General features: G+C 36.9%; 1 protein-coding gene and 1 long non-coding RNA gene across 7 annotated transcripts in view; one reads left to right on the plus strand and one right to left on the minus strand.

The window, feature by feature from the left end:
* Window positions 1-8,642, minus strand: part of Smap1 (small ArfGAP 1) — a 179,742-nt gene extending 171,100 nt beyond the window's left edge. Inside the window, exon 1 of one of the 6 annotated variants that reach the window (XM_078019784.1) lies at window positions 8,339-8,642. In XM_078019784.1, the coding sequence (XP_077875910.1) occupies window positions 8,339-8,456 (118 nt within the window). In that variant the 5' untranslated portion in view covers window positions 8,457-8,642. The remainder of the gene's footprint in view (window positions 1-8,338) is intronic. The other 5 variants (XM_078019781.1, XM_078019782.1, XM_005334431.4 and 2 more) reach the window with 5 other exon arrangements.
* A 23-nt stretch (window positions 8,643-8,665) lies between these two features.
* LOC144366159 (uncharacterized) lies at window positions 8,666-23,091 on the plus strand. The gene is made up of 4 exons (XR_013425054.1): window positions 8,666-8,840; window positions 18,746-18,817; window positions 20,754-20,878; window positions 21,034-23,091. It is a non-coding gene; the product is annotated as an uncharacterized LOC144366159 (long non-coding RNA).
* The last annotated feature ends 1,205 nt before the right edge of the window (window positions 23,092-24,296 follow it).

A 24,296-nucleotide genomic window follows, 5' to 3' on the forward strand; every position in this document is an offset into this window, starting at 1 on the left:
AAATTCCACACTCCCAGAAAAAAAAGTATTCAGCAAAATCACATTGTTTATGCAAACAGTTTAGGTACAAAGACAAACTCTTATTAGGGTGAAAGGACCATCTCAAATTCAAGTTTCCAGATGTAAGCCAAGGCCCAACCTTATACACCTGGACATGTCAACTCCTTTCTGCACACTAATAGATTAGTAGATCCTTTACAGCACAGCCCTTTACCTGTTCCCTTCTTTAATCCCCACCTCCTAGAAAAGGACTTGAAATATAAAAGTTAACCATTTTTATAATGAAAAAATTCCTGATCTCCACTTCTTAGCTACCTAACACTGAGAGAGTTATACTCTCTATGCCTGTTTCCTAAACAGTAAAACAGGATGACAGTAGCACCCACCTCAAAAGGTTATTTTGAGAATAAGTTAATATATGTATTCACAGTATCCCATGCAATATATATATATATATATATATATATATATATAATTGATGCTTATATAAGTGATGTTATTACTTTTAACTATCTATCCCATAGAGATCTATTCCACCTCTAAACTTCTAATGAATCTACCAGTCTACCATAAATGTGGAGTTAACTTATAACTATTTCATGTCTATTGAGATTGCTTAATGGCTTGAGGTCCACACTTAAAACTTTTTTTATACACACAACAGTCTCTAATACAGAACTTAATTTTTATAGGGCTATGCTATGGTTTGGATGTGGTTTGTTCCCCAAGGATTCACCTGCAAATTTGGTTCTAGTATGGTGATAAGAGGTGATAGGATCTTTAAGAAAGCGAATCCTTCACAAAATTACAACTATGTTATATTTGACAAAGGTGCTAAAAGCATGCAATGGAAAAAGGATAGCATCTTCAACAAATGGTGCTGGGAAAACTGGAAATCCATATGCAACAAAATGAATCTAATCCCTTTCTCTCGACATGCACAAAAGTTAACTCAAAATGAATCAAGGAGCTTGATACCAAAACAGAGACTCTGTGTCTGATAGAAGTAAAAGTTGGCTCTAATCTCGTGGGGTCAGGCTCCAAATTCCTTAATAGGACACCCACAGCACAAGAGTTAAAAACAAGAATCAACAAATGGGACTTACTCAAACTAAAAAGTTTTTTCTCAGCAAGAGAAACAACAAGAGAGGTAAATAGGTAGCCTACATCATGGGAACAAATTTTACTCCTCACACTTCAGATAGAGCCCTAATATCCAGAGTATATATGAACTCAAAAAATTAAACAATAAGAAAACAAATAACCCAATCAACAAATGGGCCAAGGACCTGAACAGACACTTCTCAGAGGAGGACATACAATCAATCAACAAGTACACAAAAAAATGCTCACCATCTCTAGCAGTCAGAGAAATGCAAATCAAAATCACCCTAAGATACCATATCTCACTCCAGTAAGAATGGCAGCTATTATGAAGTCAAACAACAACAAGTGCTGGCAAGGATGTGGGGAAAAGGGTATACTTGTACATTGCTGGTGAGAATGCAAATTGGTGTGGCCAATTTGGAAAGCAGTATGGAGATTCCTCAGAAAGCTGGGGATGGAACCACCATTTGACCCAGCTATTGCCCTTCTCGGACTATTCCCCAAAGACCTTAAAAGAGAGTACTATAGGGATACAGCTACATCAATGTTCTTAGCAGCACAATTCACAATAGCTAGACTATGGAACCAACCTAGATGCCCTTCAATAGATGAATGGATAAAAAAAAATGTGGCATTTATACACAATGGAGTATTACTCAGCACTAAAAAAATGACAAAATCATGGCATCTGCAGGGAAATGGATGGCATTAGAGCAGATTATGCTAAGTGAAGCTAGCCAATCCCTAAAAAACAAATGCCGCCAAATGTCTTCTTGGATATAAGGAGGGCAACAAAGAACAGAGCAGGGAGGAAGAGCATGAGAAGAAGATTACCATTAAACAAGGATGAGAAGTGGGAGGGAAAGGGAGAGAGAAGGGAAATTGCATGGAAATGGAAGGAGACCCTCACTGTTATACAAAATTACATGTAAGAGGATGTGTGGGGAAAGGGAAAAAAAAACAAGAGAGAGAAATGAATTACAGTAGATGAGGTAGAGAGAGAAGATGGGAGGGGAGGGGAGGGGAAGGGGGATAGTAGAGGGTAGGAAGGGCAGCAGAATACAACGGTCATTAGTATGGCAGTATGTAAAAACGTGGATATGTTTCAGCAATCTGTATACGGGGTAAAAATGGGAGTTCATAATCCACTTGAATCAAATGTATGAAATATGATATGTCAAGAGTTGTGTAATGTTTTGAACAACTAATACTAATAAGAAAATAAAATTAAATTAAAAGAAAGTTAAAAAAAAAAAAAAGAAAGTGAACCCTATTGGAAGGTCTCAGGTCATCTGAGGCACTTAGAAGGGTTTAAGATAGTTCTTATAGGATTCTGGTTAGTTCCCAGGAGAAAGAGTGAGCCTGGCCCCTTCCACTCTCTGGCTTAATTGTTTTACCATTTGATCTCTCCCTTGCACATGCATTTCCACCATAATGTCATCCACCATGATGTGATACAGCCAGGGGGGACCCTATTGGAGCCAGCACCAGCTGCTGGAACCCTCAGCCTCCAAAACATAAATAAAGTAAATAAACCTCTTTTTTTTATATAAAGTATACAGCCTCAGGTTGTTATAATAGAAAACTAATACATTGATTTTCCAACAAAAGTATGTTAAATCAAACACTTTACAGTAGTCAGAATATAAGGCATTAACACCTGTCATAATAGTTATACAACTTAAATAAAATGACCTCCAAGTTTCTTTGATCTTCTTTCATTGAGAAAATTGGGGGGGGGGGGGGGAAGGAAAGGAAACAGTGGAAAAACCAATAGTAAGAAAAAGGTTTGAGTTTTTAAGTATATAATTAGAATATCAAATATTTTACTTTGCCTTAACAAAATCATGGGTTCAAGTCCCAATGACTTGAACAATTATGTATATCTCATACAGAAGGATTAAAGAGATATAAATCTCATTAATGAAGTCAAAAATGAAAGAACATTATAATCTTAAAAAAGAAGAAGACAAAGAATAATTAGAAGACAAAGAAGGGAAACAACATATAACCCAAGTTTTAAACTGATAAGTCAGAGAGAAAACAGTCATTTCCATTCAAGCTCTGACATCAGGGCAAACAATCTTCAGAGAAAACTTCAAAATAGGCAAAATTACAAGAACAATAGATCCATCAGCTGAAATTTACATTTTGTAAGAACTTTTAGAATGACAAATTTCTTGAGATGAATTATAATCAGACTTTTGTTAAAAATAATTTACCTGGTAAGCATCAACATCATAAACATTAGTTCCTTGAAGTAAACTTTATTTTTAATTAAGAATTTCAAACAGTTCATATAACAACTCTAAAATAATGAATGCAATGAAAAAAATAGTCTCTATCCTCACTGCCTGTGGTAGGCTCTATATAGGACTGGCTCTCACAACCAGTCTCTACACATGTCTACTCTTTGAAGAGGTTAGAAAGTTAAAAGACACCCCAGAAAGCAAGCTGTTGGAATCATTAAGTTTTGTCAATTATTTGCACATGGAAAGCATAAGTGTGATACAGGCCATACAGACAAAAATTACTAACAGCAATCAAGTGCTTATAGCAACCACAGTCCTTCTTTACCCATCAGTTCACCAATTTTTTGAATGAGAAGAAGTCTAGGTACTGGGGCAACAGTTGTAGCAGGGTATGTGTGACCTTGAAAGCAAAAGTCCAGCAGTGAGTAACTCCCTGACTTTACCTCCTCCAGTTCTTCCAGTGATTTTTTAAGTATCTTATTCTTTAAACACCTTTTAGGTAAAATTAAGTATCTTATTCTTTAAACACCTTTTAGGTAAAATTAGCTAAATTATATCTGTTTCCTGTTCTATACACCCTGACTGATAGATTGATACTGCATGAGTTCAGGTCCTATTTCCATTTCCTATTCCTTGGACTACTGTTACTTAGTGACTTACTCCTTACTTAGTGACTTGCCTGCAATCTTTCACTATCCCAATTCTTCTTCTGACCTGCCAGAACCAAATATGAGTATATATATATAAAGACAATTTTACCATAAAAAGGGCATATGAGACCTCTTTTACCTTTCATTAGCCTATACTTTTGTGTATCCAACTGTGCTGTTTAATTCCTTCTCTAGCTGGTGAAATTTCACTCCACCTTCAGAACCTAGATCACATAGGACTTCTTTGACTCCTAACAAGGTTACTTCAAATGCCACTCTCTTTCACAGGTGTACTCCCTTTCAAACATTCCCTTTGTTGCTACTGGCTCTGTGCTCATTCACACATTCATTTATTCAAAAGATATTTGATGAGTTATAATTATGTTCTAAATGCCACACACTGTGCTGAGGACTGAAAAAATTACCCCAAGCAAGATAAACAAGATTTTTTCCTTTCTTGCAGCTATAATCCAACAGAGATATGGAATGCCCAATAATTACCTCAACAATATTTAAGTGTGATAAGATTCGGGATGATGTCTCAAATATATAAAATGGAAGCCTAACCTAAGGTGAGGGAATTTTTTCCTTGAAAAGATAGTTAAGCAAAAATTGAACATCAGTAAAAGCAGATTAGACAAAAAGTATCTTCAGAGAGGAAGAGCATGTGCACATTCTGGAAACTATAAAGGCAAACAACAGGCAAAAGTCAGGGTCCAGGGGAAGAGAGCCAAAAATAAACAGGAGGGGGGTACTTTTTACAACAATTATTATACCACTTAGCACAATATTTGAATATTATTATTTTACAAATATACACTCACCACCAAACTCAGGTCTCAGAAATGTTTTTACCCTTTAATCTAATATAGTACTTAACAAACTGGCCTCCAAGATCTGTGGAATTAAGAAATAAGTGATCTGAGCAAGGAACTTAACTGCTCAATACCAGACAGTCTAAACAAAATGATCTCTAGGATCCAAAAACCTATGTCTGACCACCCCAAAATTGGACAAATTAATATTCATGATTACCTGTGGAGAAGCTTTAGATTCTGAAAACTAAATTTTAGGTTGGTGAGGGGCTCTCTCAGTCCTCACCATCCCACATTGCCACTAATAATCACAGAGTGCCTTTAAAACTCCCACAGAGTCAGGAATGCAGCTGGGGTAAAGTGTAGTACCATCTGTCTGTTCTTATTTTCCAGTTGCTCAACATATCTGATAAGTGTAGGATCACAAGCAGGAAACTGGCATCTATGCTATCCTTTTCTCCTTCCTTCCTAAATAATGTAAATACAGGAAACAAACTGGTAACTCAGAGAGAAATGTCAAAATCCAATTGACATACATCTGTCAACTACTATAAAGTAACAGAATAAGACAATCTCAAAACCTAGGCTTTATTTTGGATACATGTTCAAGACCAATGGAGGATTTCTTTCTTTAAAAGAATGAAAATTGAGTTAACTAGGAAACAGCTTCAAGATTCATGAAAAGCTTGATACAATTCATTAGATAGTGAGGAAACATCACTACATATACTGAACGAGACCTCTTAATACCTGAGCTGTAAAAGTCCTTTAAAATCAGAATTTCACTATCTACATTTATTATTTCACCTAGCATATATAATAATAAATCCAAAATTATGTAACAAGTCAATAATTCTACTATAAGAGGGCTCCGTACTGGGGCCCAACCATACTAATACGCAAAAAAACTTTGCAAAAATATATTTAAATCTATCAATTTCCCAATTATGTCAAATTTTAAATTATAAAATTGAGTATAAAATTTAAATTTTCAACTATAAAATTGAGTTTAATTTCAAGTGTCCCTGTCTTTGAAATTTTTTCCTGATCAAGATCAAACAATGAAATAATTTACAAGATCATTTTAACATTATTCTAGACTTAGTTGCAACAAGGAAAAAAATCTTTCTAAATCATGACTGCAGAGTTCATGTCATGAAATCTGCACTCTTGAGCGCTTGAAACTACTCTCCAACTTCCTCTACTTCTCAAAAACAAATAAACCAAGAAACAAATGACCAAACAAAGCCAAAATTAAAGACACTCGTTCAGCTTTTTTCCACTGACTTTAATGGCAATAAAAATAGTGAGGGCTGGGGCTATAGCTCAGTGGTAGAGCACTTGCCTCCCATGTGTGAGTCACTGGGTTCAATCCTCGGCACCACATAAAAATAAATAAATGATGATATTAAAAAAAAAGTGAACAAATGTTTTGTACTCATGTCAGAAGTAAAACTTTTTTTCCTAATTTTAGAAGTATAGACCAAGCCCAATGGCACACACCTATAATCCCAGCAGCTTAGGAGGCTGAGGCAGGAGAATCCCAAGTTCAAAGCCAGCCTCATCACCTTAGGCCCTAAACAACTTAGGGAGACCCTTCTCAAAATAAAATTTTAAAAATAATAATAATAATAAAAGGCTGGGGATACGGCTCAGTAGTTAAGCACCCCTGGGTTGAATCTCCAGTAGAAAAAAAGAAAAAAGAGTAGCACATGATATTCTTCCCTCCATTCCCAAAAAAGTAAATGAAAATGTGTTAATATGTGTGGTTAATAAAGGCTTTGAAAAAATCTACAAAATTACTTTCATGAAAAATTAATGAAAATCTGATTTTATAAAGTACCTTTTTGTAGAAAGAAATTTAAATAAAAATTACTTCTAAAATTATTTCAATAAATAAAAGTTAATCACTGAATCTATCATTACTCAATTATTAATAGATTTAACATTTACCAGCATCTCTACTTAACCATGTTATTTATTACACAAAATGACAAATATGATTATAACTTCAGCTCCTTTCATTTTCTGATCTCTTAAAGTCTGTCTTTAAGTGTTTTACTAGTACAGTGATAAGCAAGCAATTGAGTCTCAATACAGTAGAGTATCACCAAATAACTACACACATAATCAAACATTAAGCAAACAAATATTACTACAAAAAATCAGATATGTAGGTTTTTTTAACTCAATACCTAAAAGTTACATGGGATAACTACAAGGCTGATTCAATCAAGTTACTAAGATATTGAAAGTGCTTCATAAAATGATCTAGTTACATTATTCCCACCTACTTGATCCTTACAATAATCTAATACCAGTTATGACAGTGAGGTAACTTGCTGATGCTGTGTGACTCAGTCTGATCAAATATTATCAGTCTACTGACAGTGACTTATTTATTTAGTACTGATAAAGAATAGTAAATCTTCAAGAAAAGTCTAGGCTAAATAATGCAGAAATCTTCAACAACACCCCCAAAGACTGATTGTCTCCTTCTTCAAAGAACTACCTATTGCTCACTAAATAATTAAATAAACTAACTTACAATTAACATTTTTTTCTAACTACACGAGAGGTTTGGTTAAAATCTGAAACAATATTCCCCATGAGATTACTTACAAGACTTTAAGTATAAATCAGATCTCCAAACACAAAACTATCAGCTAAAAATAGTGTATCTATTTCAAAGGCTCAGGCAGAAGCCCTCCAACTGAACAAACTAAAATTAGGTCTTTTCCATCTCTGGTTCTTTAAAATGCACCTTCAACGTTTAAGAGGCTGACAAACCTGTGTCCACATATTCTCCCCAAATAGCTTGTCTGAGAGAATCTAACCACTGAAACCTTCAAGATCTGTAAGCCCACTGTCCAATTCATATAATGAAATTCCTCTTCATTCTGGCTAATAGCCAGACTAAAAAGCAATACTACTATTATTAAGATCCTTTCCCAGTTATTCAGGAAAGCTCCAACCCACCAAAAAGGACATCCATGCCCTTTTTAATGAATTAGAAGCAAGAACCCTGTACAAAAGCTGTCAGGTGGGCAAGCAGGTAGGGCTCCGTCTAGGAGAACGAGCAATAGAGCCCCCAAAAGGAGAACATGGTCACTCTGTAGGGTCGAAAAGAAGGCCAAGACCTAAGAGCGGCCCCACCCACAGAGGCAGCTGTGAACGGAGGCAGCGGGGCAATTCTTTAACCCTAAGCACTACCCAGGCCGACGCCGGGTGCCGCGCTCCCAAGCCCAGCCCTGTGGAGGGTAGGAGCACCGAGACGCAGGCACCGGCTCCGCCCCAGGCGAGTGAAGAGCGGAGGCCGAGGACACCGACCGGCCTGCGGGCCTGACCTCGCCGCCGCCCCTGGCGGAGGCGACGGTCACCAGGAGCCCCGCGCCCACCCATCCATCAGCCCTGGCTTTAGGGCCGGCCCGGCAGCTCAGCCGAGGCGCAGCGGCTGCGGGAAGGTCACCGGTCGCAGGAGGCCCCTACAGGGCGGCGGCACCGTCTGCGCTACCTTTGGCCTCGCAGTCGGCGCAGTACTTGTTGTCCTCCTCCCTCAGCAGTTTCGACAGGATGAGCTGGTGCTGCTCATTTAGCTTCTGAGCCTTCTCCCGGCAGGAGCGCGTCGCCATCTCGGAAGCGGTGTGGGGAGCCTGGGGCAGCTACGGCGGCGGCGGACGCTGGCAGAAGACCGGCAGGGTGAACGCACCTGGCGCCGCTGGGACCGCAGGCAGACTCAGCCCAGGAAGCGGCGGCGGCGACGGCAGCTGGAACAGCAGGAGGGGCGGCGGCGGCGGTAGCAGCGCCGACGTGTCCCGCCTCCTCGCCCCGCCGGCCCGCACGCTCCGCCCGAGCGGCAGCGGAGGGGGAGGGGGAGCGGGACGAGCCTAGGCTTCCGGGTAGCTCGTAGGAAGCAACCCGGGCGCCGGGCGCGTTGCGCATGCGCCAAGCTGCCCGCGCTCTGGGCCAGTCAGGTCTTTCTACAGAGGAATTTTGCCTAAGGTGATTCCCGAAAGGTATCTGGCACTATCCTAAGCGTGTTTTCCCTCTTTCGAAATGTGATTGTCGCCGAGGACCTCGGGTGACCTAGTAATGGAAGAACTTTTGTAAGGAGGCGACTTTCACTTGTTTCCTTGCCTTTGATTTTTCTGACACACGTTGCAAATGCAGAAATAATAGTGATTAAGTGGATTTATTTATTCATTCTGTTTTGAAACAGGCACCATTCTAGAAGCTACAGACTTGCATGGAATGAAGTAGGAAAAACAGTTTCTTACATTTTAGGGGAAGTACTTTAGTAGTGACACGCGTTGAAGGTTAACATTTATTGAGTGATTTGCCATTCACTATTCACTCATTTAACCTGACCACAACCCTATGATAGTGTTCATTTCGGGACAGTTGTTGTAGCTCAGTAAAGCATCTGTGTAGCATGTTTGATCCCCAGCGCCACAAAAAAACAAAACACGTTAGTCTCAGTTGAGAAAGGCAAAACAGAGAAGAGTTAGGTAACTTGCCAATGTTACAGAGCTACCCAGTGGAAGAGTTGGGATTTAAGTTCGAAGCAGCATTTCACGAATAGGGGAAAGTGTGACCAAGAAGCCAAATCTGTTTTAACAAAAACCTGTATAAACAGTGATCTTTAATGCAAGAAAACTATGGAGAGAAGGTATAACCCAGAGCTCCCTAATTTTGGCTTACTGGGTTTGCATTCTGAGTGAGGCAGTTTGAATGATTCAACATATTGTGGCTTATTAGCAATATCTAATATGGGGCTTATGTAAGCAGAATAAGAATGGCCTTTGCCTATGCTGAGGAAAATAATAAGACAGGCAATGAGCAGAAGTCTGTATCTTATACTCTTGTGAACCCATTTTCTAACCTCTTCCCTGCCTAAAGATGATCCATATGCCTACCTACCTCAGTTCTTGACACAGAGGCTCAAGAATGTTTGTAGAATTAAATGGAATAGACATGGCAGTGAAGATGCTGCTCAGTATTTGAAAAAAATTAGACCTTAAACTGTACACATCTGACAAATAATTATCAGGGTGAGTTCCAATAAACAAAAAATATCATGTGAGAGGTGGAACTTAGGAGCCATATTCTGAAGATGATTTAATTTAGACAGGGATTAGGGAGGGAAATATTGTGAAGAGCAACATCACAAAAACAAACACTTTAAGAAGCTTGGAAAATAGAATGGATAATACCATAAGGATACTACTTAGATAGAGTGAAAGATAAGGCTGGATGAGTCAAGTATGACAATATTATCGAAGACCTGGGAAGCTAGAGAAAACAATCTTGCCTTGATGTATTTGACAGTAGAAAAACTGGATTTTTCAACTTGGTGAGTAGCATGATAAAAAAAAAAAAAAGAATCTTTTGGGAAAGTCAGTCCACAAGTCACCAGTTGACAAAAAACATTTTTACTGTCCCCACTTTCCTACCCCCTAAAATTTCTGCTTAGCACAGTAAGTATTCAGAAAAACAAGACAGAATTACCACCAAGAAGTGACCTACAGGATAAACTGAAAGGTAACATCAATATCTAATGGAAATAAAATGCATTTTATATATATTTTTTAAATATTCTAGGAGCTACATTTAAAAACAAAAAAAGAGGTGAAATTCATTTTAATAGTATATTTTTAGCTTAGTGTATCCAAAATACCCAAAATATTTCAACATGTGAGTAATATAAAAAATTACTGACTTTTATATTCTTATTTTCATATTTCTTCAAATGTAGGATGTATTATGTGTATTACACACTTATAGGTTTTTCATTTCTAGTAGCCAAATTTCAAATATTCAATGAGGCTACAGGTAAGTAGTGGCTACATTATTGAATGGTGTTATTCTAGATGGTCAGCTTAGAAGCTATGAAAATCTTAATTTTGTATTAATTGTATATTAAGTCTATAATAGAAAAAAAGGAGAGAAAAAGGAAGAGAGTGATATCAAAATTATCTCAGGAGAAAAGCAACATTGCATTCACTCACCCATATTTATCAAACAACTTCTTTTCACTTATAATCAGTCTACTATGAAATGCAAACATATAAATAGGAAAATTAATAAACACATTATAAAGTCTGTAGCAAATGCATAGTGCTCTGGGAGCAAGAAGAACAGAATATATATTCACTAAGGAGATGAGCTTAAACTTGGTTTTAGCAAGTGTTGGAATTTTTCAAGCAAATGAGGGTGGAGAGGAAAAAAAGGAATAGCTTGATGAAGATATGTGTAGATTCTGGAATTACAAGGTTATATTTTGAAAATAGTGAGATTTGAAGCAACTGGAACCTGTATTATATGCAGAAAACATGAAGGTAGAAAAGAAAACAGGGCAGAAAGATAGATTGGGACCAAGAGGTTAGGACCTTTCTGGCTTAGCTATAGGGTTTGAATCCCATGGACTTATTAAGTTAACTGATGCTTTTATGGGGGAAATGACTTCAAAGGCTTTGTTTTCATTAACTATAGTGGCAGCATAGAGAACATAAATTGGGAAAATCTGTTATCAGAGGAACAGATGACGGTACTGTTGCATTAATAGACCAAAGAAGATATAACGAAGGTTTATTTTAAGCCAAAAGGATAGGGTGTAGGAGAGACAAAATCAAATGATGTTTTAAAATTAGAAGCAGCAAGATTTGGCAGCTGACTATAGATGGGGGGTGAGAGAAAGGAGGTGAGAATGACACTAAGGTTTCTAAGTTGGGAGACAGGTAAAATGGTGATGCCATTAACCCAGAATAAAAGGCATAAGCCTTTTGGTCTGGTGGCAGCAGGGCTGAGCTGGCTGAGGTGAACAACCTAGCTCTCCATCCACTCAACTGCCTGTTCTGCTGCTCATTCTGTTACCATGACATAATAGGCCCGCTCCTTGATCAAAGACTTCTGGCTGGCTTTATTGCCACCACCATGTCCAAGATGATCATGACCACAGTGGAGCAATCAAGCTGCAGCAGATGTAACACACTGGTAAGCAGATCACAGCCAACAAAAATTCACAGGCTGGCTGCATCATCCACATCTCCAAGGAGTTGAGGTGTCCTGCCCTTCTGGGTGGGCAACCTGGCCAACATAACCTGCTATTTCCCTACACAAGCCCCTTCAACAGATAAGCATATACAGGTATTCCTGAGAGTATGGACAAGCACATGCAGTTCTGGGGGTATTTTGCTAGCAATGTGGCCTCCAACAGGGCAACCAGAGCTAACTATCCTTGCTTCATCTACTCCAGGATTTCCCCAGAACCCATCTGGTGATGGACATTGGGAATTCCAACACAGAGCAGGAATTCAAAGGCCTGGAAAGCTGTCTGGTGAAGATCCCCAAGTGTGATGGAACCTGGAGCCTGAACCAGGGTTTCAACATTTCTTTATATGCAGTGCCTCATAATCTACCTGTGCTCCATTAGCTCAAGACCACTCACATTATAGTGAGCTCCATGACTGCCCAGACCCACAGACTTCTAAACCTTCAGAGAAGTAGGAGGGGCTGACATCTTATGCACAAGGAACTGACTATCGGAGAAAGATTGTCAAATTGTCAAAGACTAATGGGGCAAAGCCTTCTTCAAGGGTTTGTGATTTAATGTTGTTCACAGAGATTTTGGGAGGCAGGGACAGGGGCAGAGGCTTCATGTTGGTCCTATAAACAGATTGAGGAATGTTGTCTAAGTGTGTAATCTCACTAGACATGAGAACATAAAGAAACATGATGCATACTTAACTTGACCTTCCAGAGATTCCATTCATTTTTGTCGTGGCCACATTGCACCATAGAGGGATAGGGCAGGCTTTAGAGAAGGGACTAATTGTACTCACTTGGACCACTGAAACCCTGATTCCATGTATTGATTAATGGGGAAAAGATGATCATATAACTATGGATCCACAGGTCAGGCAGCTCTACCAAGATGACCTAGAATCAAGGTGCTTGTATGACCCAGATTGTGTTGAAATATGTATTTTAAAAAATAATAATGTCTCCATTTGTACTTAAGCACTATCTCCTCCATTGCACAGTCAAATATTTTCAGTTATGTATATGTTGGGCATTCTGTTGCAAAACAAAAGCAGGAAATTCCAAAGAAGAAAAAATAGAAGGGATAGTATAGATTTGGGGTCAGCATAAAAAGAGTCATTTGCCTTGAGGACATATTAAGTTTAAGATGTCTACTAGACATCCAGATCCATATATGTAGATATTGTATATCTACTTACAGAGTTCTAGAGAAAAGTTAGTGCTAGTGATAGTCATTTGAGATTCATCTTCGTTTACATGGTCACAGCATCTAAAAGTATAGATGAGATTTTGCCAGAGAAAGCATTAGACAAAGATGATAAAAGAACAAAGGATTCTGGGAATTGCCCACTAAATGTAGAGTAGACAGAGAAATGATGACTACTGAAAAGAGAATGAGATATGGCCAGAAAGAGAACCAGAAGTCATCAGAGGAGAGGTTTCTGAGAAATAAGGGTGAACACTAATGCCAACTGCTTCAGAAAACTCAATTTAATTATTATACAGCAAAGGAATAGAAGTTAATGAACAAAATAATCTTCATTCCATACTTCAGTCTTCTGATAGTCTATATAACATAGTAAGGAATCAACTTACCTCATCATTTCTTTGTTAAAGACCTCCAAACAGCCACTATCAATGCACATGGCAAACTCTTTAACAATGCTTGCTGAATGATGATTGAATATAGGCATTTGAATATAAAAACATCTAACTTCTAGAAGCAAAATTAAGATATAAAACTTCTTGATCCACTTCTAAAAAAAGAATCTAATGCACAAAACGTGCATTTCTATCACTCTCAATTCACTTCCAACCTTGATCAAATTATATATTATTTAGTGATTTTTTTTCCTTTCCCTGACTTAATTTTAGGTTTCACAGAGTTTCTGCATGTCGGTTTAGACGACAAATTCTAAGTTATCAGAAAAATATGATACATGCATACACAGACACACACACACACACACACACACACACACACACACACACTGGAGAATTATTCAACCATAAAGAACAAAATTGTGTCATTTATAGGAAAATAGTTAAAACTAAAAATCATAATGTTAAGCAAAATAAGTAAAGTATTGCAATGTTTTCCCTCATGTAGAATCTAAAAGGGTAAAAAAAAATACATGAAAATAGTAGGGAGAATATTAGAGAAAAGAACAGGGATGGAAGCAGGAGTAAGTAATGAGGGTGGATATGATCAAAGTATGTTATTTGCTTGCATCAGTATGCTGCAATGAAACACAATTAAATGCATGGGGTCGGGGGAGGGAGGGAAGGAAGGAAGGAAGGAAAGAAGGAAGGAAGGAAGGAAGGAAGGAAAAAATACATGGTCAACTTCAAGATTAAAACCATGACAACAATGAAACTGACCTGTGATTTACTCTAATTAGTAATAATCAATCTACTTTCGAAGATCTGAACTTGGCAGTAATTTAACTTAAACTAGTCCAGTTATTTGAGGAAAGACTCAAAAATAAGTGAATAAACAATTTCATCTTGCTCAAGACAGAAAACAAACACAAGTTAAAAGATAAAATGTTCTGCCTTTTTAAGAGTCTTACAGGCATCTACTGTTTTTTTCTAACTAGGATCTATCCCCCTCACCTTATAGTAGCAGTGCCCCAGTTTTACTTTGGAGAACTATCTGTCTTCCCTATTGAAAGTATTTTGGAAGGAATGACTATCAACCAAAGTCCCTGTACAAAGCTTATGACCAACTTAGGCCATTGAGATACTTTTCTTTAGAAAGTTGAGCTTCAGGGGACAAACACAAAGACAAACATCTGGAAGTCATTAATCTCTATGGAAATTTATTTTATCTATTTGATCTTGCTCCCTTAATACTCACAGCTACTCTAGTTCCTGTCCTTCCTAAAAAACTCTTAGCTTTCCTTTAGATTCTTTGATTACCACCTATAAGTTTTCCAACATATTCCTCTCTCACTTATAAAATGTCAAACTAAAATAAATGTATGCAGAGCACCAAGATTCTTGATAATGAACCATGTTTAAGTGGAAGGGCATGTGATATGGTTTGAATGTTTGTATCACCCCAAACTTCTAATCTCTAATTTGATAATATTAAGAGCTGTTGAAATCAGAACTCTTATGATGGGATTAGTGCCCAGGAGAACTTGTTGGTCCCTTTCATCAAGTAAGGGTGCAATAAGAGGGCACCATCTATGAACCTTAGAGTGAGCTCTTACTCAGACACCAAGTAGACAGGTGCCTCTATCTTAGACTTCCCAGTATCCAAAGCTGTCAGCAATACATTTCTGTTGTTTATAAACAACCTACTCTAAGGTACTTTGTTATAGCAGACTTAATGGATGACATCAGTAAGTTTTCAAATAACTTAGTCTCTTTTCCTAGTTTTTAAAGGAACTCATTTTAGGAGGTTTGGTAAACTTGTAGGGATAAGACATTTTATACACAAAATGTTCTGACATTCTAATTTTTTACCTTCTTACAAAAATAGTGCTGCATATCATCTCAGTAACTTCATATTAAGACTAGGAACATTTTAGGAGGAAGGGAGAAAGGAAATAGGCATAAGTTTATTTAAAATAGTTTGAAAACGTTATGTATTCTTTGCCCCTTTTGGATAGGAAAAGATTTCTTAGAACATAATTGCACTGAAAAAGAAAACAATTGAAAATCATACTTCATTCAAATTTCTGCTCTTAAAAAGCCATCATCAAGAAAATAAAATTCAAATTATAGGTTTGGGGAATATATTTGTAATACATGAGCAAGACAAAGTACTTGTTTAGAGACTGCATAAAGAATTTCTACAAATACACAATAAAAAGACAACACATAAAAATGGCAGAAAATGGGCTGGAGTTGTGGCTCAGTGGTATAGTGCTCACCTAGCATGTGCAAGGCCCTGGGTTTGATCCTCAGCACCATGTAAAAATAAATAAAATAAAGGTATTGGGCCCAACTACAACTAAAAAATAAATAATAAAAATGGAAAAAACTTAAAGATACGTCTTTAAAAGAGGTATATGAAAGATCAATGAGCATATGAAACATAATTAGTCATTAAATAAAATAAAATCTACTATGTGATACCACTTCCTATCTACTAAGATGACTAAAATTAGAAGACTGATAATATCAATATTAAATAGGTAGTGACATAACTAAAGCTCTTTTTAATTTGGGGAGTATGAAATCTTACAACAAGTTTGGAAAAATAGTTGTTAGTTCTCCTCTAACTCAGAAATTTCACTCCAAGAAAAATGAAAACAGATATTCACGAAAAGACTTATATAAGAATATTTATAATAACACTATTTACAGTAGCCATAACCCAGAAATACACAAATAACTGGGTGAAGAGCAATATGTTTTACAATGAAAAATACTACTCAGAAATTAAATGGCACAAACTACTGATGTTTAAAACATGGATAAGCTCAAATATGAGTAAAAGAAGCCCTACACAAAACAGTACATACTGTATGCTTCCACTTATATAAACTTCTAAATCAGGAAAAATCAAATGTACCCATACAAATCAGGAACAGGATGGGAAGTGACTAGAAAATTATATGAGGGGAACTTTGGGGGATTTATATAACTGTAAAACTCACTTAGCTATATCCATAGGATACTTGCACTTTATTGTAGGCAAACTATATCTATAGAAATAATATTGAATATATTCCTCAATACCTTTTTAATACCTTTTTTCCCCCAATATTCTTTCACCCTGCACAAAACTCAAAGTGGATCAAGGACTTAGGCACTCAGACATTGAGACCCTGTGCCTACTAGAAGGAAAAGTAGACCCAAATCTTCATCATGTTGACTTTGGAACTGAATTCCTTAATAAGACTCCTAAAGCATAAGATGTAAAATCAAGAATCAATAACTAGGATGAAATCAAAACTAAAAAGCTTCTTCACAGCAAAGGATACAAGAATGTGAAGAGAAAGTCTATAGAATGGGAGAAAATCTTTACCACTAGCACCTTAGAGAGTATTGTGCCTCACACATGCTAGGCAACTGCTCTACCACTGAGCTACAATCCTAGCCCTCCCATTTATTCTTAATAGTCTTTCTTCCTAATAAATATTTTTCATATGTAATCCCATCATAGCATCTCCTTCTTAGAGAACTTGAACTAATTATTGGGTATGTTGGGATTTTGGTCTCTATTTCAAGAGTAATAGGAAGTTATTGGAGTATTTTAAATTCTAGATAGACATGATTGGGTTTATGTTTTGAGGGAAAAAGCATTTCTGGCAGCAGTATAAGGAACAGATTGAATGTAGGCAAGTGGATGTAGGAAGACCAGTTAATTATCTTTGTTGGTAGTCTAGATGAGATGGTGATGACTGGATCAGCCTTATGGAGATGGCAAGAACTGGATGAATTTGACAGATGTTAAGAATGTAAAGCCAATGCTCTCTCCCTCCCCCTGCTACACTCTTCCACTATGTTGTTACAATCTCACCTGGAGCCCTGAGGAATGGAGCTGGACTGCCTTGATCCTGAATACCCTTAACTGTCCATTCCCCACCTGATAGAGAAGAGGACTTTGGGATACTTCCCCCAACTTTTTGTTTTTTAAGTTGTAGTTGGACACAATACCTTTATTTTATTTATGTATTTTTATGTGGTACTAAGGATCAAACCCAGGGCCTTGCATGTGCTAGGCGAGCACTCTTATCACTGAGCCACAACCCCACCCCTAATTCCGACAACTTTGCCCGCTTTCAGCAGGAAGCAGCTTGAAGATGTTGTTACTCATTTTTCCACAGAAATGAAATGTGGAAATTGACAGTGGGGAAATATAACAGTGGTCCATGTTTTGTTTTGAATATAGCCCTTGCTCCTCTGCCACTGCAACTTAAATGGACATGTTTCTTTCTCTTCCTCTCTCCCTGTTCCTCCCTAATCTTTCCCGCTCCCTAATCTCAGAGGAAATAGAATTACCTTTTTTCCCCACCATAGGAATGAAGTAATCCGGACTTTGGAGATGGTACCAGTAGATCTCAGAAATAATTATCTCCCAAACTAACAAGTGAATTACAACTCCAACAAACCAATAAGAGAAAATGTGGAATGTAGCCTTTGAATCACCTCTTTAAAAGTTGCCTGTTCCTGATGATGGGCAGAATATGCCTCTGGGACAGGAGTCCCCGGTGTTTCTCCTCCCTTTTCTCAAAACAAAGCTGGTGGTTTAGTGGCAAATATCTAAAACTGCTGTGTTTCACAGAGTTTTAATGTTTCATAAAATTCTAATATAAAATTTCTGGAGACAAGTTGAAACTATAACTAGTGTATCCTAAACCCCCCATTTCAACTTTCTTCCACTGCCTTATGGCTTTTAGGCATCATTGGACATGATCCTCTAGGTTCCCATGAACTTATGATGGTCACTATTTGTCATATATTGTTGGAAGAATTTATTTTTATTTCCACCCTATGTAAAAATGTTATCTAATATCCCTCTGATTGCTATATTCTCCTAATGATGTCCCTCCCTCACTGTATACTTGTGTTTTTAATTAAATTTAATTAAATAATTAAGTAAAGAGAAAAAAATGTGAAGCCAACAATACACCACAATGGACAATAGATGCAATAAGGCAAAGGCCATTATCAAGAGTGACTCTGAAGGTCCTACCTTGTGCCCCTGGGTAGATGGTGTCACTCACTGAGTGGGACAACACCAACAGAGGTGAATGTTTTAAGGCAGTCATAAGTCTGAAGTGCTGTTGAGATATCCAAATGAAGCTGGCTGGAAGGCACTTGGTTGTCTGAGTCTGAAGCTCAAAGAAGGAATCTAGGCTGGAAGTATCAATTCGTGGTTCAAAGTATGTAAACAGAAATAACATTATTTCATTTAAAGATGCTGCGGAAGTGGATGAAATCACGCGAGAAAGAAAATCTGAGTGAAAACAGCCTGGGATTGAACTTTGAGGTACATCAATATGCATGATGAACTGCATAAGTGACCAAAAAGAAGCAACTAGAGTTATGGGAGAAAATCTTTCATCTTAGTATTTGTAGTACTTATTTCTGTGAAACAAATCACTCCAGAATTTAGTAGCTTAAAATAACCATTTTACTGCTTACAATTTCATGAGTGAGCAATTCTGGTCAGTCTCAGGTTAAATGATTCTTCATTATCTTACCTGAGATCACTTGTGCAACTATAATCATCAGGTACCTTGGCTGGGCTGGATGATCCCAGATGGCCTCACTTACAAGTCTGATGCCTCAGCTGAGTTGCTGGAATGACTGAGATAGCCAGACCTCCCTCCATGTTTTCTCTTCCCCTTGCTCTCATCCTCCAGGAGGCTAGCCTGGTCTTGCTCATATAGAAAAGGTAGCACTCCACAAGGACAAATCCCAGTGCAATGAAGGTCGTATCGCCTGATATTCTTATTAGGCAAAATTCAGGATCAATGTGGGAGGCAACTATGTAGTTCTCTCCATATATATAAAACATTGTGTGTTTAGTGTTCGGGATCAAACCCAGGGCCTCAGGCATGCAAGGCAGACACTACCTCTGAGCCATATCCCCAGCCCCATATGCTTTATTCTTGCTACATCTCTGTCTGAGATTTTTTCCCCATGTCTCAGCCTTCTCTGTCCATCTAATTTTAACCATCTTTATATACCCCCACCCCCTTCCATAGTCCTTCAGCAACACCAACATTTGGCCAATTTTAATCTCAACTCCTTAGATTGATCCTGCCTTCATCAGTCTATAAATTCCTATTGATCTAATAATTGTACCTAATAGTTTAAACCTAATCATATATATATATATATATATACACACACACACACACACACACACACACACACATATATATTGTACATTAGATAATTGGGCATATTTTACTATTGGTCTTACATGGACCTTTTTTTCCATAACTGGACTGTAAAGTCCTTGAAGAAAGGAACTGTGTTCTATACCTCTTTAACATAATGTCATATAATGTCCTATAAACATGAACAGTGTTCTCAATAATGTTTCCTTCTAACAAGAAAGACTCTTTGCAAGTAAGGAGGTCATTTGTATAGACTGTGGATACCATTTCAAGCTGAAGTGCAGGGTACTGGGGAAAAACAGTGAACAGGTTCCCAATTTGTTATTGTTGTTGTTATTTGGGGAGTTTGTTTGCTTTTGAATTTTAGTGGGGCAGAAGGTGGTCAGGAAGTTGACCTTTAGATTGAAACTCAAATGATGGGTAAAACTGGCCCAAAGACAGTAAGGTATGGAGGAGTCTCAGGCCAAGAATGTAGACAAAGAGGAAAGAGACAATCTTATTCTTTAGGAACTTTAAGTATAGGACTTAAATATGAGACTTGCTATTTAGATGACAGTAAGAGAGGAGCAATAGTGAGATTGGAAGTTATGGGCTTCAATTCTGAAAAGGTCTTCCTTGAATTATCCCTGCAAAAATCTTGTTGAAACAGAATACTCCTTATGGTGGTATTTAAAGAGGAAGGTCCTTAGAAAATGTGATTAGGTCATGAGGGCTCTTCCCTTGTAAATGGGAATAATGCTCTTATAGCAGAGTCTTGAGGGAGTAGAGAGCCCCTTCTGCCATTTGAGGACATGTAGAAGCCACCATGTATGAGTAACAGTCCCTTCCCAGACATTGAATCTACTGACACTTTGATCTTAGATTTTCTAACCTCCAGAATATGAGCAACAAATCTCTGTTGTTTGTAAGTTACCCAATCTAAAGGTTTTTTAATTATTATAAAAGCCCAAATGGAATAAGATGATCTTCTTTTGTGTTATCCATGACGCTCTTTTTTTTTTTAAAGAGAGAGTGAGAGAGAGAGGGGGACAGAGAGAGAGAGAGAGAGAATTTTAATATTTATTTATTTTTTCTTAGTTCTCGGCGGACACAACATCTTTGTTGGTATGTGGTGCTGAGGATCAAACCCGGGCCGAACGCATGCCAGGCGAGCGCGCTACCGCTTGAGCCACATCCCCAGCCCCATGATGCTCTTTTTGCAGGTAAGGATTAGTCCAGTTTCTGAGGACCAATGAAGGAACCCTACATGAGAGGTCAGGATGGGGCCAGAGAAGTTGAGAGAAAATCCATGTGGTTACTATTTCTTCAACTGCAAGACTCTGGTCTTATATACTGTCATCTTTGTTTAATCCTACAGGAAAGGCCTGCAAAGGGACTTTAGCCTTAGCCTATATATACCTGGAAAAACTGATGAAGACCATCTTTGAAAATGAGATCAGGGCTACTTTTATCTCATCTCAACTTGTAAAACTGTGTAACATCATGTAGTTGAGTGACAATTATTATGTTGGACTCAATCTCAAACAGTGATTAAAAAAATTATGGGCTTTGTTCCTATGCAATAGCCTACTCAAACACTATGGTTAGTGAAAAGTAATTTTTACAAGCAAGTCACCAAACAAATACTTCTCTGTGTGTGATTTTTAAAATAAAAATAGCTACACTCCCTAATCAGCCTACACTACTAATTAGTCCTTTCTCAAATCTTGTAAATGGTTAGTCAACTTCATTTTAGAAAAGGCCAGCTGTTTGTGGAAAACTTATGAGAAGAAAAAGATAAAAATAAGTCTACTCCACCAAACTGTTTTTATGTAGGCTCCCAGTGAGACAGCAAGCACTTCAGTGATGCATCTAACATAGAATTTTCTTTAGACATATCTGAAGCTCTAATAAGCCATGTCCTACTGTGGGAGTAAATTAATCCTAAATACAAGTTAGGCATTTTACAAAGTACATTAACTCTTTCAAGTCTCCTAACCATAAAATAAATAACCTAGAAAAGCCATTAATGGTTAAATTGAATTGAATTGAGGTCAAGTGAAACATTCCTAGTTAATAGTGATCATTTGGGGAAATATAAATGTGCTCTCAAATGACCTAGTTATATTTAAATAGTTGAGAAGTGACAGAAAATAGCTTATTATATTTGTTAGGGATCTTCAGCCTGTTCTTCCAGCCTTATTTCCTCTTTCAATGATTAATTCAGTGAATCAGTCAACACTGAAGACTTTGCCTTGCCTCCCTGCTAAGAATTCTCAGGCATTTTCAACTGTGAGGCCATATAACAGAAATTAAGTTCATAAAGGCAATTTCCTGTGTAGTTAGCTGTGGTGTTTTGTTTTGTTTTTCCCACCTTTCACCTGCCAGGTGAATAGCTTTATTTATGCATAATGGTCTTAGTAAATAACATGCAAATAGTTTATTGACTTATACTTTTGTGTGTTTGTAAAAACAAAACAAAAAAGGGGGGAGGGTAAAGAAATTGAATATGATTAAATTTAGTTTAATTTCAGGAATATTTCAACTGGAGGAATTCAGTTAGGAATCTTCATATATTGACTAAAACTGCAAAGAAGTTAGAAACAACCTAAATGTCTAACAATAGGTAAATGGATAAGTAAGAAATGACAAAGCCACATAATGAACTATCCTATTAATATTTACAAAGAATTTATATAACATGTAACAATATGATTTGCAGAGGAAAAATCTCAAAGAGAACATTACAAAATGACAAAAGTAATAGACTTTGAGAGAAGTACCTGTGAAGGATTTTTTTCCTCTGTATAACAAAATTTTTAAAGTTTGAACAAAGAACATGTGGCCAATTTCATAATCTGAAAAAATCCACTTTTGAAAACAAAAATTTATTCTTAAAATGCATATTTTACTGATCATTTACCACAAGTTCATTTAATGATTATAGTACCTGTAGTGCTTTATAATTTACACACCACTTTTACATTTATTCTCTATTATCTATTAATAGTTGAGACCTTAGCACACCATTTATTTCAAATCAAGTCAAGCTGATTGTATTTCACTTTTCACAACATGATACTAAACCCAGCAAATGTTTTGATAGAAATAAGATAGTTCCCAATGTAATTTTCTTTATGATTGCTCATAAAATGTACATTTTAACTGTAGTAATAAAAAAGCTTATGGAAATTATCATATTGGAAATGTTTTTAAATCCTCAAAGTGCTACATTCCTTCTCTGATTCTCCACATAATATTTTAGCCTTTAAAATGCTTCTTCAAGTTAACACTCAGAACTCCCTCACCTTCTTATTGTTTTGCCCCACCTGTCAAGAAAGAGAAAAAAGAAACTGAATATATCAGGCCTGTCTCCTTCAATAGCTCATCCTTATACCCAGATTCAGCTGTGTAATTTTCAGGACTCAAAGCAAATGAAAATACAGGGACTTATTGTTTAATAATGCAAGAAAAAAGTGCAATTAAAGATGTTCAAATATAAAAATTTTTCCTTTAAAATTGTATTTCATTACTTATACATTTATCCGTTACTTATAAAATATAGTAGAGGTGATAGAGATATATGAGTAAAACAAACAAATGGTAAAAAATATTTTGACATCACAATTTCATAAAATACGATAAAGAACAATACTTTATTAATGTGCTATCTTAATACCAAGATTTTTTCTAGCTCACTTTTCTGAAAATTCATTCATTATGTTGTCAAAGATTTACTTTTAGCAACTTCATTTTCAGTTGAAATAAATGAGAGCAATGTCAGTTGCTCTTTTTACATATAAAATTACAAATAATTTTTTATCATTTTTAATTCTGAGAAGAATCTTTTTGTTGATGAAACTGTTATTGGAGCTGTCAACTGTTAATAAGAGTATTTTTCAGCTATAACAACATTGAGATAAATTTCTGATAAATTATTTATAGATAAAAATTTTAGTACATTTTGAGCTGGTGATTCTTGTGGGGCAATTTTCCTAAAAATATTTAACTTCATATAAACCAGCTTTATGTTAAATATGAATTTAATTATACTTAGATAAATTTGTGAGGGGGTCACCCATGATAGGATTTGTGTCTTTATAAGAAGAATGAAAAATATCAGCATTCTTGCTAGTGCCCTCCCTTTCTCCCTCTCTCTTTCCTGTCTCCCCCCACTTCTCTCTCCCTCTTTATCATGCAAAGACACAGCAATAAGGGGCTATCTACAAACCAGAAATAGATGCCTTCCAAAAACCAAATTGGCTGACACCTTGATCTAGAACTTCACAGTCTCTAAAACTGTGTGAAATAAATGTCTACCGTCTAGTCTATGGTACTTTGTTATGGCAGACTGAACTGCTAAGACAATGTTTATTTTTACAAAAGCTTCCCTTTCTTAAAATCCCTCCCTTATATTCTGAAGCATCACTTCTCTTGGTTCTGATTTTACCTCCATTCATTGTAATAAGTCTTGGACTCCTTTTCCTCTGTACATACCTAATATTATCCTTAAATTGTTTTTCTTCTCCCTTGGCATATTATCTCTGACAATCCCAATGCATTAGATAAAACTGGTAAATGTTCACATAATCTCTGAACTCATCTTCAGTCTAAACCTCTTTCTGCTGCTCCAGACCAATA

Source organism: Ictidomys tridecemlineatus, chromosome 8 (assembly GCF_052094955.1).
Source record: "Ictidomys tridecemlineatus isolate mIctTri1 chromosome 8, mIctTri1.hap1, whole genome shotgun sequence".
NCBI classification, from domain to species: Eukaryota; Metazoa; Chordata; class Mammalia; order Rodentia; family Sciuridae; genus Ictidomys; species Ictidomys tridecemlineatus.